An 18,832-nucleotide genomic window follows, 5' to 3' on the forward strand; every position below is an offset into this window, starting at 1 on the left:
AGGGAAAGGGTGGTGTGCGGAAAGATTTACTGAGATGAGAAGGTGCTCAGGCTGAGAGGGCCCCACACCAGGGGCACAGGGGCTGTCTTCCATGCCCCCCCCTGAATGTGCTGCACTGGACATGGAGAGCAGTTTGAGGCTCACCGAGTGGGAGCAGGCTGTGGGTGAAGGAGGAAACATCTCTGTGCCTTACTCAGGCCAAAAAGCATGTAAAATGAAGACACCAAGCGCCGCAGAAAGTAGGCAAGCTGTCTTACCCGCCCGGCTCAGCGCCTTGAGTGGAGATGAGAAGAGAGGGAGAGCAGGCGGGAGGTGATTTTAAGTCTGGCTGTGTGTTCCCAAACATGCAAAGTCCCTTTGCAGCATGAAGAAAGCAGAAGGAAACACACAGAGAGAAAGTCAAAGAATTTCCACGTGATGCCAGTCCTGTGATCCCTCCAAGTCAGAATCCGTAAATAATAATAATGAGCATGGGGAGATGTTTACTATTGTCCAAGACCCCTGCTTTTGAGGAATTTTAAAACAATTGTCTTTCAATAAGCTGATGAGGTTGGAAGAGCTACCAAAGGTTGTGTGTTGTGTTTGTCCCTTAAAGTGACCTCAAAAATGAGGCACATGCCCCTTTATCCCTTGCTCCAACCCTTAAACGATCAGCTCTTTTTCAGTAGCACATGTTGACTTGTAACAAGCGTATGTACAGTAAAGATCTTTGGACTGAGAAAGTTCACTGCCTTCCCTGCTGAAAGATGGGGTGTCCTTGGACAAGTCACTTTGCTACTCTGGGCTCAATTTCCTTGTCTGTAGGAATGTGGGTTTGATTGGACAAAACCACTGGTTTTCAACCCTGGCTATGCATTAAGATCTTCTGGGGTGGGGGAGTTTAAAAATATACTAATGCTTATTCATAGACACCTCCACACACTAACAATACATAAATGCATGCCTGTAGGGTGCCTGGGTGGCTCAGTTGGTTAAGCGACTGCCTTCGGCTCAGGTCATGATCCTGGAGTCCCGGGATCGAGTCCCGCATCGGGCTCCCTGCTCGGCAGGGAGACTGCTTCTGCCTCTGGCCCTCCCCCCTCTCATGTGCTCTGTCTCATTCTCTCTCTCTCAAATAAATAAATAAAATCTTAAAAAAAAAAATGCATGCCTGTAAAAAAAAATGAGATTTATCATCTAGTTAGCTTTGTACTAATGTCACCTTCCTGATTTTGATATTATACCATAGTTATTTGAGATGTCAGTCACCACTGAGGGAAGCTGGATAAAGGCTAGACACTATTTTTGTAATTTCCTGTAATTTCAAAATAAAGAGTTAAAAAAAATCCTAATGCCCAGATCACCCCAGAGATTGTGATTCACTGGTGTGGGACTTGGACGTCAGCATTTTTCCAACCTCCTCAGGTGACTGTAATGTGCTGCCAGGGTTGAGAATGACGGAACTGGGTGATCTCCGGGTCCCTTTCCAGCCCTAAAATATTATCAGCCAAAATAATCTCGACCCCTATTGAAACTATTTAAATGTTCAACTTGTAGGAGTAATTTTTTTTTAAGTGTATTACTTGCTATGTAAAAAGTTTCTTTTATTTGTCCTAAAGTTACCCCTTATTTGAGGGACCCGAGAGCTTGCCTTTTTTACTTTCAAGCATCGCTCTCCTCTGGCTGTGTCTTGGAGTGGCTGCGTCGCTCCTGATGCCCTTCCCGGGATCCCTGCCCCGGGTGGGGCCACCATCACTGGCTGTAGACCACTTCTGTTTGCCCTGGACCACACGTCCCTTCCAATGGGTGCCACCAGCACTGCTCAGTTCTTGGCAGAGAAGGGCAACTGCTTCCCTCTAAAGTGCCTTCCCTTTATTCTCCGTCCTTCCGCCCAAAGCTCTATGGGGAACAGATGTTTCCGAACAGCTGGGGTTACCCATAGAATTATAATGTGGTAGGGGGAATATCCAACAATGCAGAATGGGACTGTGCTCTCACAGTCTGAAAGAAAAGGGCCCCCAGGTTGGACCTCTCACAGGGAGCCCAGTTGAGGACGCTCCCCAATTCTCAGTCCTCCGATGGGTCCTCCTTTCAGAGAATGCCTCCTTCTTTGTATAACCACGGTGAAATTCTAGCTCCCCTTTAGGGTGACTATCACGTTCCCACAAACTGATCTCTCCCTTGGATTCATCGCTCCCCCTCATCAGGGCAATGTGAGGACCTGGGTAACCACAGCAATGCTCTGCTTGAAATCTGGCTTATTCAACCTAGAATTGCACAGTAGGGGTGGGAGGCGGAGGCTTCAGAGCTGGGACACTCCAGGTCCCGTCCTGACGGGTCAAGGGCAGGTGTCTCCTCTTTCCTCCCGATTACCCAGATGACAATGAATGGTGCTTTCTCTCTCTCTCTCTCTCTCTCTCTCTCACACACACACACACGTTTCCACATTTCCCAAGAACCAACAGCATGTTCTCCAGCCATATTAAGCAAGAAATACTATTTTCTCAGTGGATGCTGATTCCTGCCCTCAACGAGTTTGATGCTTTATTATTATGCAGAGCTGTGCCCTCAGATTTTTTCGTCCTCCAGCCCCTACATCTTGCCCAGAGACAAGAAATGGGGCCATTTAAGCTACCTTTTTTTTTTTTTAAAGATTTTATTTATTTATTTGAGACAGAGAGAATGAGAGAGAGAGAGAGCACATGAGAGGGGGGAGGGTCAGAGGGAGAAGCAGACTCCCTGCCGAGCAGGAAGCCCGATGCGGGACTCGATCCCGGGACTCCAGGATCATGACCTGAGCCGAAGGCAGTCGCTTAACCAACTGAGCCACCCAGGCGCCCCTAAGCTACCTTTTAAAGCACAAATTCACATGGCTCTGAATGGCCCGCTCTCTGGCCACAGCACAGTCCAGCTCCCAAGACCTAGAGCCGCCACGCAGACCAATCTCACGTAGGCAGGTCATCTCCACACCTTCATCTGTAAGAGGCAGGGAGACAGTCTAAGAGTTAATTACTTTTCTGAGCAGCCCTGCCAGGGGTTGTGCTGTGGGTTACTTAGGGTTTGAGGATTTGGAAATGATGGCTAGTCCTCATTTATTTTAAACTATATTATTCACAATTTTCATTGGCTTTGATTCTAGACTGAATAATGATTTTTTTAAAGATTTTATTTATTTATTTGACAGAGAGAGAGCACAAGCCAGGGGAGAGGCAGAGGGAGAAGCAGGCTCCCTGCTGAGCAGGGAGCCCGATATGGGACTTGATCCCAGGACCCTGAAATCATGACGCTTAACCAACTGATCCACCCAGGCGTTCCTGAATAATGATTTTTAAAAAACGTTTTCTATCAAAAGGTAGCACCCCCTTCCCTCCCTCTTTATCCCCCCACCCAGGTCCATCGCAGGTCCTTGCTCCCTGATGTCCACTTGCAGCTCAGGCCTGCAGCCAGGATGTCACCACTCTGGGCCACTGCTTGAGGTCATCATTTCCAGATGTTTACTACCTTCAACTTTGTCTTATTTCTCAGGCTCTAAGGGTTGACCCCCTAATTTAAATTTCCCAAGAATTTGAAAAATTAGTCCATGTCCATCATAACTGAAGTTCTTCCAGTTTTAAATTTTGAAATCATATCTCCTTTTACCCTTTGACTGCATTTCGAAGGTACTGAATCTGTCATGCACATAGTAAGTGCTTAATTAATATTTTGTTTTTTGGGGATGCCTGGGTGGCTCAGTTGGTTGAGTGTTTGCCTTGGACTTGAGTCATGATCCCAGGATCCTGGGACTGAGCCCCTCATCGGGCTCCCTGCTCAGCGGGGAGCCTGCTTCTCCCTCTGCCTCTGCCTGTCGCTCCCCCTGCTTGTGCTCTCTCTCTGACAAATAAATACATAAAATTTAAAAAAATATTTTGTTTTATTAATCCAGTGGTTCTGAATAACAAAATTATTCATTCATTGAAACTCCCATTTATAATTTTATTAAATGCCTCTGAGGTATGAGGAGATGGGTACAGATGTGCATGCAAAAGATCCAATTCCAAATAGATAATTCCTCCAGGTATAATGCATGGGAAGTATACTAACGGCCATGGGACGTTCAAACCACCTGAGCCGGAGAACTCAACCTGGTTACAGGGTGTGTGACCTTGGGTAGGTTATTCCAGCTCTCCAAGCTGCACTTTCATTGTTGATAAAAAAAAAAAAAAAAACCAACAAGGACAGTAATAGTATCTCTCTTGTGTTGTTGTTTGAGGATTAAATGAGATAAATGCCCGCAGCCCTGGGCCATGGGAAGAGCTTAGTCCATATAAGCTGTTATTGCACTGCTAGATCCTAGAGTGGAACGATTCAGACGTGGAATATGTGAGTGCTTTTCCCGTGTAGACAGAGGAACTTCTCTCTCAGAATCAACTTAGGTCCATTTAAAAAATGCAGGTGCCTGGCTCCTAGGGCAGACTTACTGAATCATGCTTTCTGACAGCGAGGCTCGGGCGTCCGGATTTCCTGCAGCTTCCCTGCTGTATGCTGATGAGAGGCCCTCCGGCTTGTCCCAGTGCCATGGGCAGATGTTCTCTCTGGGGCTGTAGGGCTCCCGAGCTGCTCTGTGTGAGATGCAGCGCTTGAGACACCGGGTGCGCAGTGTTCCTTCACTTCCTCGTGTGCCGGGCCCAATATCTGTCGGCCCCAATATCTGGAAAGATCTTAAAACATCGTGAGCTCTGTTAGCCCATGTGTCACATTCTTTTTTTGAATCTTTTTCCAAACTAGATTTAGGCAAACACTAAGGGACATACGAAGCAAGAACAAGAGGCGAGGAGCAAGGGCTCTGTTAGAGTGCAAGAGATCTGATTAGGAAGGCAGAGGATAGAAATGGAGAATGAAAAAAAAAAAAGAAAGAAAGAAGAATGGCAACAGGAAAAGGATATTTTTGTGTCAACCCCTGGTCATCTCTGGGTTATCTGCTCTTTGCCCCGTAGGGACAGCTGGGGTGGGGTGGGGTGCATGGCATGCAGGGGCTTCCGTCTGGCCGAACAGGTATTTGTCGGCGAGAGGTCAGTTTCAATTTAGTTGGAAACTATTAAAAATTTAGTTTTATCGGCATCTCAGAAAGGCAGTGATTGTTCTATTTCCCTGGCATCGCTAACCCATGAAGCAGGTTGCAACTTGTTCTGTTTACCCGAGCCTTAGTGGAGTCCCCAGGGAGGTGACAATTAGGCATGTCATTTTGAAAGCCTATCTGCTTCCTGATAGAACAAGGCCCACTGAGGTGGGTGGTTTGTCAGCTTCTCTCCCTCGGTCCCCAGAGTGGGGACCTCAGCTCTTGTGCTTGGCACCTTCATATCTGTGGACAATCGGCCCTTCTGGGGAGCTCTGACTAGCTGTGTGGGGGACACACCCGTATTTGTAGGAGGAAGTCGGAGTTTAATGGGGGATGATTTCACAGGTTCCAGAGCAGTCTTCCACAGATGATGGCCCAAACTTTTCACCACCAGGGAGTGAGTACAAAGCACAGCTCTGGTGTTCTTCAGACCCAAGCCTGGGTACTTACTGATTGGGTAACATCGGGCAGGTGACTTGACTTCTCTGAGTCTCAGACTCCTGATTTTGTCATCAACATTGTTGTGGACATTGAGTGAGAGGAGAGAGGGGTGAGAAAAGCCGAAGGCAATTCTGGCACACGGGGAGGGCTCGGAAAATGGTAGCCGTGGCCAGGACCAATGGTACCGATATTACCATTGTGCAGAACCTTGGGACATGGAAAATGCCCCCCGGACTGCGGGACTCAGTGCAGGGATTAGGTCCTGTGTTTTAATGCCCTCGGCAAACAGGGTTGGACAGTATAGTTGGGCACAGGCAGCTTAAGTTAACTCCTCTTCCCCTGAAGGATGGCTGGGCTTGTTCAAATAGATTAATCGGAGGCAGTAAACTCTGAAATTCAGTCATAAACAACATGGTCAATTGTCTCAACCAATCTGTAAAAAATGAGTGATGCAAATGCATGTGTAAGGACTGCCCGCAGAAATTCGGAAATCTAAGGTAACAACGAATTCCAAAACTTCTGGTCCACCAACAGCATGGGGGCTCGCAAGAGAAAAAAAGATCAAGTATTTGCCCAGAAGGTTTACAAAACACCACTTCGGACATGAAAAAGAATGATCCATGGGTTAATATTGCTGTAGGCAAGATGTGCCTTTTGGTCATACTAACGTTTCGTTGACTGTTAGATATGAGAAGCTAATGACTCATAAATGTCTTTCTCTGAGGTGCCTCCAAGATGTACACCCTCATCTGGAGGTGAGGCTGCCCCTCCTTTTCAGCCATCAGAGCTGTGTCTACCCTCCATCCCTGTGGGAGCCAAGGCATCTTGCCAAATTAAAATAATTTAAAATTCATGGATAAATGAGATTAAACTGTTGAAAAGTAATTGGTGATCTCCAGAATTAATTGGTGTTATTCAAAGCAACCGGAAACTATCATCAGAAAATTAAAAAAAAAATAAGCCAACGTTTAATAATACAAAATTTATTAGTTAAAAAAATTAGAATTTGTTCGTTACATAGAAAAGTAAAACAACTGAACATCCCCTACGACAGTTTTAACTGGGAGCATACAAAGTAGGAGTGGCACAATGACCAGGTCTGAGGACTTCATATTAATGCCTAAGCGAGCATCAGAACATCGGAAATTCGACACAGGAACCGGGCTTTGTGATGTTTTGTTAACAGGCTGCATATTTCGAGTTGTCATTTGGTGTGGCCGAAAGACAGAGATATTCACGCCATGTTCCAAATTAATGTAATTGCCATTAACTATAGCAGATGTCCCAGTCTGTTCCCCTCTTATAGAACTCGCTGGCCGTGGCGGCTGAGGGGGCGAAGTTCACATAGTCTGTGCCGGGGTAGGAGAAATACTCCGCTGCTCTGAGGGTGTCCAGGTGCTCTTCCTCACACGACGCACAGTAGCAGACTGAGGTGCTGGCTGAGGAGAAGCAGTCGTACTGGGTGTACGAGGGCAAGTGCGAGTAGGAGCAGTCTTCTGAGGGGTAGCCACAGTTTCTGGTGTCCAGAGAAGGGGGAGAATTGTAATTCTCCAGAGCACACGAAGGTAGCTGAGCCAGCGAGTAACTGTAGTCTAAGGAACCCGACAGAGTGGAGGAATCCGAAGGCGATCCTGGGGTCTAGAGAAAACCGAGGAACAAAGAGCTTGATCATTTAGACAGGATTAAAAAAGCTGAGTAGAGAGGATTTATTAACTCAGAGTAAGAACATTAGGGGGGGGAAATACAACACAACAAAACACCCAGCCCAACTCAGGTCTGCAGAAGTAATTTTATTAGCTGATTGCATGATTTCAGGACACCTTATTCTATATTTGCCTTTTTCTTCCCCAACAATAAATCGCCTTGCTTCACTGGCTTCCTTTGTTATAACCATATTTTAGAGGATGCTTTGTTCTTAAACCACAAAATCCCATTGTTCTTCAAGTCACCTGCACGTCAGATCTTGCTGTGGTCACAACATGAGCCGCAGGTGGCACCGTGGATGTTCCTCCACACCTTGACCGTGGAGAACAAAGTGAACCATACGCAGGTACAACGGGGGTCTTCAGTGAGCCGGTGTCTGGGAGACTCCAAGACGTGCAACTACTCTTACAGTCACTGAAGTCTTGTCCCCAGAGGAGAAAGGTACCTTCTGCTTTCTTTAAGCAGGCCTACAATTATTACTGAGAAAGCCTTCTTTGGAAGCCAGAAGGGAGCTTGATAACTGGGGTCCGGTGTGCATATTCTGTGGAGTGAATTTCCTATACTCTGAAAATTTAGTCTGACACCTACACAGACTTTTTGACAAACCAAAAGAAAAAAGTATGTACATTAAAAAAAACACACACACACACAACTTACTTTTTACAGTTTAAAAAACTATATGAGTATCTAAAAAACATCGCAAACAACCTGTGTCTACTAATGGAAATCTTACTCCATTTTAAATGATACCGTATTTGCAAACATGTGAGGGTCATCAAGAATAGAGAATCCAAATTCTCTGAAGTATGAGGGCTTCTTCTTTACCAGCCGTCTCAGACCCAAATGAGTTCTTGTGCCTACACCAGACCCAAACAACCGGTTAGTGGGGCCAGTTCAGGGCCAAAATGAAACAAAAACCCCTTATCGGAATGACAGTTTGGTACTGCATAGACGCAGCCTAATGCCATTTTCCAGAACTCAAAAATCCAAGGACTACTGTTTAAATCAATCATTTTCAATTCACAACTGTCTTCATTCCAGTTTAAAAACATTAAATGAATATTGCCGGGAAACCTCTTTTTATTGCCATACACTGCTTTACTTGGGCGTAGCTGCCTTGGGAAATCATAATCACGTGTGTACCCAAAGGTTTGCCCCCCACGTGTGGTTACTCTGACGCCCACTGAGTTTTAAATGGCTCTCTGCTGTTTCCTGGATGACTTCCTGGTTGATAGTGTGTGTGTGATTTCTCAGGAGATGATGCAAACCTTCTTACAAAGCATTACTACCCCAGAGTAGGCAACAATCAGGTTTTGTAAAGAACTGAGATAAATTACCAGGCTCTGGTTAAAGCAGAAAGGGGCAGCTTGGAAGCTGTCAGGGAAATAGTGTGGAGTGCTCTGCGTGGAATTGAGCGAAGGGTCCAGGTGTGTCTCTGTCTGAAGGTAGGAATCAAAGACCTGGTCGAGGCAGCTTGTATTTTCTTCACAAGAAACACAACTGGAAAATTCTCGGGCTTGAAAATAATTGGACATGGAAGAAACCTGTTCAGACTCAAAATACAGCCCTAGAAGAGAAAGGGAAAAAGACAGACTTCTTGTTTGTTTGTTTAAAAATTGTACTTACGACTTTGAATGGAATTCTGTATTCTGAATATTTTACCATGTCTAGGGGAGAAGGGGGGTTTAAGAAGTTCTAGAAAAGCAAACAGGCAGGCAATTTGGGTGTTTTTCGTTGCCCTAGTGAACTCGAGTCCCAGTGGATCGAATCTGGTTAATAATGTGGAAAGTGGCTGTAAATATGGCCAGGGCACAAATAAAAGAATGACAATTCAACCTGTGTCCAACTATCACAGTCAAATAATGGCTCAAGGCTCCACTTTCTCGGACTATAAGGCATCAACATCCCATCTGCGGTTCAAGTAAACCTCGCCTCTCAGAAGTAACGTACAACACTATGTGAAGCTTTAGGAAAACTTCTAAGGCCGTGGGAAACAAGTCTCTTGATTTAGGCTTATTGCTTTCCTAAACTTTTCATGCTCACTCAGTAACTTAAATTTTGAGGAGCAATACAGAGAGCAACACAAATGATAAAAATAGAAACCAAGAATGTAAAGTGCATCAGTGGTACTTGCTATAAATTACAAAAAGCAAAAATGTTTCCTTAGGAAACATGTTCACATGCTAACGGAATTAAAGTAAATTGTTAGCTACCAACCAAGCATAATTCTGAAAACACGACTCCTCTTCCGTTTTGTTATTAATGGGCTCAATTTCTGACTGCTAGCCTTAAATGCTCAGAGAAGACAGGTTTAGAGTGTATCTATCAGAGGACAATCGAACCCTGGATTTCTTGAAGTCTCAAGGCTCCTTAAGGTTAAATGAAAGAGCTACCATAAGCACAGTTTCCCTTGTATGTGAGCTCCGGAAACACCTAGCTGCTGGCTGGCACAGATATTAAGTTATTCGAACTGGGCTGAGAAAACTTGCAGTTGCTTGAGTGGCTCCCCGGGGAGAGAGAGGAAGGGGAGGGAAGCCCCTGTGGGTGGCTAGACATTAAATCAACAATAGCAAAGGCATTATTCGAGAACCCGAGGGTGTCCTGTAGTCCATCTAACAGTACATTAAAAAGGAGAGCAAGTTTCTGAAAGCAATTCTGATCTGTTAGCCAAGTTTAGTGACTTGGCGATGAGGAACTGGAATAAATGTGAAGAACCAACTCTCGGGACAGAATAGGAAGCAGCAAATAGACGTCTCAGAAAAGAAGGACAAAAATGCGCCCTTGTTACCTTGCTGGGCTTGCATCTGGAGTCGCTATGCCTGGTTCACTTTCTGATTGGTTGGATTCCAATTAAATGGTGGTGTCTATCTTAACCCCCGAATCAAGCACTGAGAGACTTTCGAGGTGGACCTTTGGAAGAGGTTTTGAGGGAACTGTGACGTTGGTTGTACTGACCTGCAGCAGATGGTGGGACTGGGTCTGAAAGGTGGACGCCGTTGTCCCCAGGCAGCTGCCAAAGCAAGAACAGGACCACAGAGCTCATGAACTCAAAGTGCTTCCCGGGGAAAGCGAAGCCATTTTCACATGAACTTTGGTGCCTTCTGCTCTAAGGTAAGCCAGATTCTTTCTTCTAAAAAAAGGTGGCTGTCGTTACATACACCCAATGTTCTATTTTATTTAGATTCAGTTTTTATGTTTGCTTGGGTTTTTTCCCCCCCAATATCAGATTTTCCCACTTAAATTTTAAATTTAAATTTAGATAAAAAATGAATGTAAACGATTTGTATGTTACAGAGAAATGGAATAGTTTGAGAATACCCAGTAAACAGCTTTTCTATTAAACAATTTAATTGAAAATTAATAAGAGCTAAACTTATTTAATCCCAACGCTCTGTGACTTAGTCTATCATTTTCTTCAAAATTTTGATATTCTCTCTGGCTGCTTAGCCTTAGGAATTTGTTCTCCCAAAAGGACACAATTCCTAACTTTGCTAATCCTGGGTGGCTGAAAATAGTTACATGAATAGTTACATGAAATAGTTACATGAAATATTACAACAGAAAATATCTTCTTAAAACTGCAGTCAGTGAGCCGAAGCCTCTCTACATTCTAGATAATACTCGGAAGTAGTTCGACTTTGTGTGAGTTGCTTTTTTCCCTACTCTGAATACCTGAGATTTAGGGAAATTTATGAGATTATCCCTTTGAACTGTTTAAAGTAAAGCAGCCTGTATCTTCCAATTGAACTGATAATTGTACTGAGTAATTTCGGATTCTTTTTTAAGGTTTCAGATGGTGCCTTTAAAGTTTAAAGGGACCAGCACTGCTCTGTGATCCATGCCGGGAAGCCAAGCTCGCCACACCTCTCTTGGATCACAGCCTATACTTCACTCCCATACAGCGCACTGCTGCGGGCAGGGGTGGGGGTGGGGGGTGGGGGGCGGGGGGCTTCCCTGTCAACCGCTGCTGAAACAGGCCATGGTGGTAAGTCTGAAAATGATCCATGCCGTAATGTCATGAACCAGGAAGCTAGAATCCTTCACCAGCTCTTTATGCAAATATTTGGCTGCAGCTTGAGCTGAAGGACTTGGAAGGAGTGGGTTTTTAAAAAATCTGCTTCATGGCAGAGCTCCCATTAACCCCACTGCTCCCCGGGGAATGGTCTATTTGTCTGCCTACCCACATTATCTCCCTCAGGTATGTTTACAGTCTCCTGCTCGATATTATCTCTCTAGTCATGGGTTCACTTTCTACTTCGCTCCAAGAATACAAAGAAAGGCACCTTTCTCTCAGGTTTCAAAAGGGCACAAAAATCCACAATCTACAATTTATAAAAGCACATCAAGGCTGTTTTAAAAAAATTAATGGTTAAAAAGGGTAAAGTATATCTTTTCATAAATATGAACTCAAGTTTCCCTTTCTCCTAAAGGTAAAAGAATTGTGTGTGTGTGTGTGTCTGTGTCCCTGCAAGGTGTTGGTTCAGAAGTACTGCTTTATTATTTCTTGGGGGTGTTGGTGGTGGGGGGGGGTTAGAATTCAGAAAAACTTAGATAAATCACATAGCTCCAGCAAATGGATACTGGTCAGATACACAAGTGAAATGTTTTACCCTTTGCTTTCATTCCCGCAGTTAGCTAAGGGGAACAGTGGCCAAATCAACCTGTAAGAGGCCAACAGCCATAAAATCATCATGCCCAAATGGGACTTCTCCAGGTACACTGAAGCAGAATTCTACCATGTACCAAAGCTCCTTAATGAAAGATTATACTTTGTTGGGAACATCCTGCTGATTTTTTTTTTTTCCATCGGAGGCATTTCCCAGTTCCCTTGTTCCTGGTTTTATTAATTTTATAACCATCTCTGAACTGAAAGAATTGACAGTTGAGATTACCAGACTTCTGCTCAGCACAGTTGGATCTGCAGAAGGATGAATTTAGGGAGCCAATAGGTGGGAATGTTTTTGTTGTTGTTGTTGTTGTTGTTTTTTACATGAAGAGTAAGAAGACCTTGGCCCTGTTTTTAGCTCTGCCTTTAGTAACTGTAAGACTTTGAACTTCAGCTGGAATAGAAGCATGCAGATCCTGATCTATTTACCTCACTTGGTTGTTATAAGAACTAAATGAAATAATGAGTGTGTAAAAGTGCTATCTTTTAACCACTGTACAAACCCTCTGCAAATGGAAGGAAGCTTTATGTGTTAGCTAACATTCTGTACACGGAGGTACGAACTTTTGCCATGAATGTAAAATTTGTGCTGTACGGGCTGAATCACAGCAAGCTTACACCTGAACTTGAAACTCTGAGCAAAGGGAGCCAATGGACGTTACTGGGTAGCTGGCTTTCAGTTCTTGGTTGTAATTTTATTTCAGTTGCTTTTCATAAATAATGATAATGACAGCTATCATTTATTGAGCACTTGCTAAATGGAAAGCACTCTTCTAAGTGCTTTATATGCCATAACTCATTTAACCCCCATAAAATCCTACTGTCTCCAGCTTAAAGATGCGGACACAGGGGATGAGCCCGAGTAGTTGCTCCAGGATCTGCACATACCACAGAGGAGCTCAGATCTGAACCCAGTCCACTGGTTCTAGAACCTGTGCTCATCTCTCCTACAACATTTGCCTCTTCCCACAAAGGCCCATTTCAGGAAGTCGTGCATTGCACACCAACAGCACCAAGCTCAAAAACCATTGTGGGGAGGATGCCAATAAGCTGGAGACAAGACCAATCCTAACACTGGCAATATGGGCTCATCTGTCATAGCCCACATCCACACAAGCAACCCACAAGCAATTGTACGATCAAGGGCTTTCAGCAATGAAATTACCCTCTGTGGGAGGAGAACCCCACCTAGTTTATTTGGTTCTGCTGCTGCCCTGAACACTCTTGGCAGTCCTATCTGCTTTAGAAAGTATAGAAAGTGGCAGGGTACCCTTATGACTGCCCACATCACCTCCTGATAACTGGGAACTGCTTAAGGCTTCATATGAAGGAGGAGGTTCTAAACCCTGAGCTCTCTCTTCTGCAGTCACATGGCCCATTTCTGCTGGGAACTTTCTATGCCTGGTGATTGGCAGATAAATGACCTCAGAGGCTGGGTTTCATAAGAATGAGAAGCAGGGGGCATTTCCACAGAGATTCTCTCCTTGAAGGGCTCGCTAAAATGAAATGAGTTTCTGGGAGAGATTTTCTTTGCTCATGTGAGGGCACACACACTGTCTTCTTACCGGAACAACAACCTGCTTACCTGCTGGTTGCTCCTCTCCCTGCACCAGGCCAACAAGCCCTTTATACTCAACTATGATCAGTGAGGGACGAGCTCCCCCCAACTCCTGAGCCCCACCCAAGCTCTAGCTGTCCTTTGTGGCTTCCTGTGGTGAGCTGGGAAGACGCGGGGCACAAAAGTTATAAAGACAGCTGAGGATGGCCAGGTCTGGGGACGGTGACTGAGCTTGGCGTGGCCTCCTACACCTTTCCAGGCGCAGGGTTAAATGAGGCTGAAGGCAAGGCGCGGAGTAAGGGAAGGGGTGATGCTTACGGTTCCCCGCGAGGCTGCCTGGTGTGCTCTTCTCTGCTGAAGCAGCTCCTTCACTGTTATCTTCACCCGGACACCTTGATACACCTTCGGTTTCTCTGGGGAAAGGCAATCCAGTCAGTGGTCAAGTGGGAAGTTTGGAGGTCAGACTGGGATGTGGGGGGTCCTCATTATAGGCTATGAAGCTGGAGGCCAGGTTTCTAAGTTTGAAGAATGCAAAGAGGAACCCCAAATTTCTCCAACTTGAAAGGATGAGGAGAAGCTGGGCAGGTTTCAGGGCCCTAGTGGGAACAGAACCTGTGGAAATCCGCGGGGACACCCATCCCAGGCTGGGCCCTATCCCTAGACCAATAGCACACAGGTTTTTCCGCTCAGGAATGTGGAGAGCAGCCTAAGGAAACTCACCACCTTGGCTAAATTAGGGGAACCTCGGGCTCTGGGCCCAGCCTTCCGCCTGGGAGAGGGTATTAGGGGCCTGGGAGGCGCCCAGGGCCAAAGCAGGGGTGCCTTCTCTGATCTGGAGCAGCTGACTTAGGCCACCCCACCGTGATGCTCCCACCCGTGTGGAAACTCTGAGTCCTTCTCTTCTCCAGCAGGCCGAGCTCAGCTTCTGGGGAGGCTCTAACCTCTACGTGCCCTTGGTCTGGACTCAGCCCCGGGACAAGCGGCGGGCAGGGGTGGGGTGTGGGGGTTGGAGAGCTCTGTCCTCCGGCCACTGAGGGACTTGCTCGACCGACCACAGGAAAGGGACCGGGCCCAGGGCACTGCCTCCCTCCCGAATTTTTCTTCTGCCCTGTCTCCCTCGCCCCCTTTCTCCGCCTTTCCGGCTCTCCATCCTTCCCTCCTCCCTCCTTCGGCCCCCGCTCCTGCTCGCCCTTCTTCCGTCGCTCCCCACCCCTTCCCTTTCGGGTGCAGGCGTCTCTCGGCGGCTCACGGAGCCTCGGGCCACGCCGAGCGGGGCTCCCGGGGACCGTGCAGCCGGCGGGGAAGCCGCCCTCGGGGCTGCGGGGCCCGGCCGGACTGCGCGGCTCGCGGGAGGCCGAGCGGCGCCCAGGTCGGCGGGGAGGGGTCCGGGCGCGCCGGGAGCGGGCCGGCCGGGCGGAGCCGCAGCGAGTAGGTGAGACTTTGCGGGCTGCTGGGCCACGCGGGCCGGGCCGGGCGGGCGCGCTTCCGCGATCGGGGGTGGCCGCGGGGGCACCGGCCACTCGGGCCCTGGCCTCGACCCTGCAGTGGGCGCCGCGGCGATCGCGTGGGAGGGGCCGGGCCCCGCGGCTCGGGGCGGCCGCGCGGACGGCCGGGCGCCTGGCGACAGTGCGGGGCCGCCAGCGCCGCGCCTGGTCACTGCGGAGACCGCAGCCGACCGCAGGGGGCCCGCGCGCCGGGTCCGGGAGCTGGGGGTCTCCCGGGAAGGAGGCTGCGCCGTTCGCCGCCCAGACCCAGGGAACCGCGCGCGGCCCGCAAGGCCTGGGCTCCGCGCTCTCGCGGCCGTCCAGTCTCGCCCCCGCGCTCCCCGAGCGGCTCGCAGCGCGGGGGGCCGCGGGTGCAGCCGCGGGGCCGCGGAGGGGCTGCCAGCGCCCACCCCTGTGCGGCGGGCGGCGCGCGGCTCGGGTCCCGCTCGCCGTGCGCCTCTAGCTCCCCCCGCCGCCGCTTCTGGGCACGCAGAGCCCGCGCCGCCAAGCCGCAGGGTCGCAGCCGTGGCCGAGTGGAGGGGCGGGCGGGGGGTCGGGGTGCGCGGACGTCCGCAGCGGCCCAGCCGGCCTCTGGGCCTCTGCCCTGGGGAGCAGGCGCCGGGGGGAGCGGCCACAGGGGGGCCCGTGCCCTCGCGGGATCCCGGCTCATACTGGCATGCCCTGACTTTGTGCCTCTCTGTTCTCCGCAGGCAAAGCTGTGGGAAAACGCCCGGGTCGCAAGGCCCCTGGCTCGCGTGACCCGACCCCAGAAGCAGCCCCGTTACCCGACATGGTGGTCAGCAGCAGCTGGGGCGCTGGCTGGGTGCTGCAGCTCCGGGGACTCGGCGCCTCACAGGCCTCCTGTGCAGGGAGAGAAGCAGAGATGCAACATTTTTAAAGTTTCACAAAGCATCCAGCTGCACCCAGGTTCCTGGAGCAGGAGACAAACAGAATTAATGTTTTATACCTTCGGGTATAGGTTTGAGTTTTTTCCCCCTCATGCCAAGTATTTAAAACCTCTAGAAACCCATGATTTGACAATCAATGATTGCGCGATACTTTCAATTTGAATATTCAAAGGCTTAACAAAATGGACTATCTTCTGCAGAAATCCTGCACACAGGCACCCCACAGACAGTCCAAAGAAACAGGGAGTGAGACCCCTTTGGGTGCTGGGCCTTGCTTTTATTGTATTTTTAAACATTTTGCCCACCTTTCCACAGACAGAGCAGGAGTCCTCAAAGATGCTCTGTATTTCTGCCTCAAAAGCAGCTCGGGGAGCCCCGAGTGACTTAGGGGACCCTTCATGACCACCTGAGCCAGGCTGGCCCACCAGACTGATTCCTGTATCCCTAGTCTCCATTTTGAGGGAAAATCTCAGGTTTGGAGGAGTGAGCATGGCAGCCAGCGGGTATGACCTAGCAGGGAGTCACTCTGGCCCCAGGTTGCAGGCTGCAGGCCTGGCAGAGGCCTCAGCTCTGTGCCTCATCTCCTTCTGGCCCCGCCTGGCCACCAGCGGCTTCCTTGCCTTTGGTCGGCTCTCCGTCTGGGCCCCAGACACTGCGATTTCAAGACAGAATGCCTGCCCATTAAGACCCTTTGCTCCTCCACCAGGAGCCGGGGATGTGTGTGGGGCCTCACCCCCAGGATTTTCTGAGGCTGGAGTCTCTTGTGCTGTGAAGTCCCTCTCCTCTCCTCTTTCTCTGTCTTGAGCCATCCCTGCCCCTTTTACTGCAGGAGTATGTGTTGAGAAATGATGATTAGCTTGGTTCCTGCTCATTTTAGCTTAAAGGACACAGATTTGTGTTCAGGCCTTCACACTTTGCGGGAGAGGTGGGAAATTCTTGACACCAGGCTGCTAGGCTATTGCAAGCTGAGCCCCTCCCAAACGATAGAACTGTGCTGGGTTATGTTCTCCACACACTTGCCAGGCCTCTTCCGTGTGATTTGGGAGCTCAGGGAAACAGGAGTGCTCCCGAGAGGAAGTGAGAGCCGGCCCAGATCCCCTTCTAGCCCCTGAGGGAAGAGGGTGGCCCCAGAAGACAGAGAAGCGGGATGGGGTTCCCTTTGTGAATAAGCCAAGACATTCCCAGGATGCCAGGCCAGGCAATGGTTACGGGCCTCTGTTCCCTGAGTTCTCTGAAATGCCAAGAGTGGAGCTGAGCCCCATAGGCCACCAGAAAAATAATCTGAATTCCCTTGAGTGGGTCCACTGCAGGGTAGGACATACCCAGATGGGGGCATGGGGGTCTCCGAGGTGACAAGACCTCAGAGTCTGGGATGGGGAGGAGCTGCTTGGCAGGGCATCTGGGCTGGGAGCAGTTGAGATGGCACCTGGCCCTGGAGGGCAGGACGGGGTGTGTTTGTCTCTAGCCCAGCTGGAATCTGTCAGCCTCTGCAGTCTCTTTCCACAGAGGCCTCTGAGCCTGTGTCCTGCGTTTCCCCGATGGGCATCAGGCCTGAGGACCAGGCTTGTGAGGAGGGGAAGGACAGTGGGACTTCACAGAGCCCCTGTTCCCTCTCTCCCTGCCCTGCCCCCATCTGGGCACTGCTCCTTCTGACGGAATGGTGAACAAAACTGTGGATGTAGGGAGGGTCTCTTGTCCTCAAAGCTTCGTCCGGTACTTCTTTTCTCTTTTGTCTTCCTCCTTTTGGTTTTCCACTTCTTTTTTGTTTGCTTTTAAAATCTTTCTTTTGGACTTTCTATTTACTTTTTTCCAAGTTCCTTCCTTCCTTCCTTTCTTCTTTCTTTCTTTCTTTCTTTCTTTCTTTCTTTCTTTCTTTCTTTCTTTCTTTCTTTTCCTTCCTTCCTTTCTTCTTTCTTTCTTTCTTTCTTTCTTTCTTTTCCTTCCTTCCTTCCTTCCTTCCTTCCTTCCTTCCTTCCTTCCTTCCTTCCTTCCTTTTTCTTCTTTCTTTCTTTTCTTTCTTTCTTCTTTCTTTCTTTCTTTTCTTTCTCTTTCACTTCCTGTCACTGCCTTCTTCCATTTCTTGCCTGCATTGCTGTCTTTCTCCTTGGCCCCCTGAGTGTGTCAGTTTCCCTCTCTTCTGGGGTGCTTTCTAATTTTTTCAGGCTTCCTCTCCTTGCTAACCTCTTGTTTTGCTGGGAGATGGACAGCGGTGCTAGGAGGCTACTGAGTTCCCTTGGCAACATCACTGAAGCTGAGGCTGATGTTTGGCTACACAGTATTTGCAGAAGGCAGGCGGAGGTTGGGGACTGTGAGAGATGAGGTCCTTGGAAGTCACATGGTCTGTAGAGACAGCAAAGAACTCTGTCCCTTCCTTGAGAAACCTCTGCCTGAACCATGGCAGCAGTTCTGGGGGCTTCTGTGTTGCCCCTGTTGTTGAGATGGATGTTCCAGTGCTGTCACTGGCCTGAACTTCGGAAAACTGGATTTCCTCAGGCCTCAGCCCCATTTTGGGAAACTGGGAGAAGTCTCCCAGTTTTTACCCCAATATGAAGAAGTTTGGGTTCCTATAATTTGTTCCTATAATTTGTTTCTATAATTGCAAAACCCCAGCACAGATATTTTAGGTACAATAATCATGCTTGTGGGTGCAAAGGAGAGTCCTTTCTAAAAAGTCCCGTGAATCTTTCCTGCAGATCTGCACATGTCGTGAGGCCTAGAGCATCCAGGTCTACCCCAAGACCCCATAGAGTTGATGGTCCTCATGGGAGACTTTTTTTCTAAAAGGTGTCATTTATTGAGTGTTTATTGGATATCAGGCACTGTATTGTACGGCCTCCCCGTTTCACAGATGAGGCTCAGAGAGGTAAGCAACATGCCCAAGATTCTTAAGCACATAAATGGCAGGATTGGGTCTCAAACTTTGGTAAATCTGATGCAAAAGCTCTTGCTCTTCACTATCAATGTTGTCTTCCTGATCCTTTATAACAGAGGCTTTCA

General features: G+C 48.5%; 1 protein-coding gene across 4 annotated transcripts; it reads right to left on the bottom strand.

Moving 5' to 3' along the window:
• Nucleotides 1-6,488: 6,488 nt before the first annotated feature.
• On the bottom strand, nucleotides 6,489-14,773 carry POU2AF3 (POU class 2 homeobox associating factor 3). 4 transcript variants are annotated; one of them, XM_064577450.1, is made up of 5 exons: nucleotides 14,164-14,527; nucleotides 13,762-13,856; nucleotides 10,175-10,229; nucleotides 8,557-8,786; nucleotides 6,489-7,153 (listed from the first exon to the last, which is right to left on the bottom strand). In XM_064577450.1, the coding sequence occupies exons 4-5, from the start codon at nucleotides 8,752-8,754 to the stop codon at nucleotides 6,782-6,784; spliced, it is 570 nt and encodes a 189-aa protein (XP_064433520.1). In that variant the 5' UTR covers nucleotides 8,755-8,786; nucleotides 10,175-10,229; nucleotides 13,762-13,856; nucleotides 14,164-14,527; the 3' UTR covers nucleotides 6,489-6,781. The 4 variants fall into 4 exon arrangements, with proteins under 4 accessions (XP_064433520.1, XP_064433519.1, XP_064433518.1 ...); XM_064577449.1 differs by having other exon boundaries at nucleotides 10,175-10,349; XM_064577448.1 differs by having other exon boundaries at nucleotides 10,175-10,349; nucleotides 13,762-14,773.
• Nucleotides 14,774-18,832: the final 4,059 nt, after the last annotated feature.

The sequence above is a fragment of the Mirounga angustirostris genome, unplaced genomic scaffold, assembly GCF_029215605.1.
Source record: "Mirounga angustirostris isolate CCGP_5_RB_7025 unplaced genomic scaffold, mMirAng1.0.hap1 SCAF_13, whole genome shotgun sequence".
In the NCBI taxonomy this organism is placed as follows: domain Eukaryota; kingdom Metazoa; phylum Chordata; class Mammalia; order Carnivora; family Phocidae; genus Mirounga; species Mirounga angustirostris.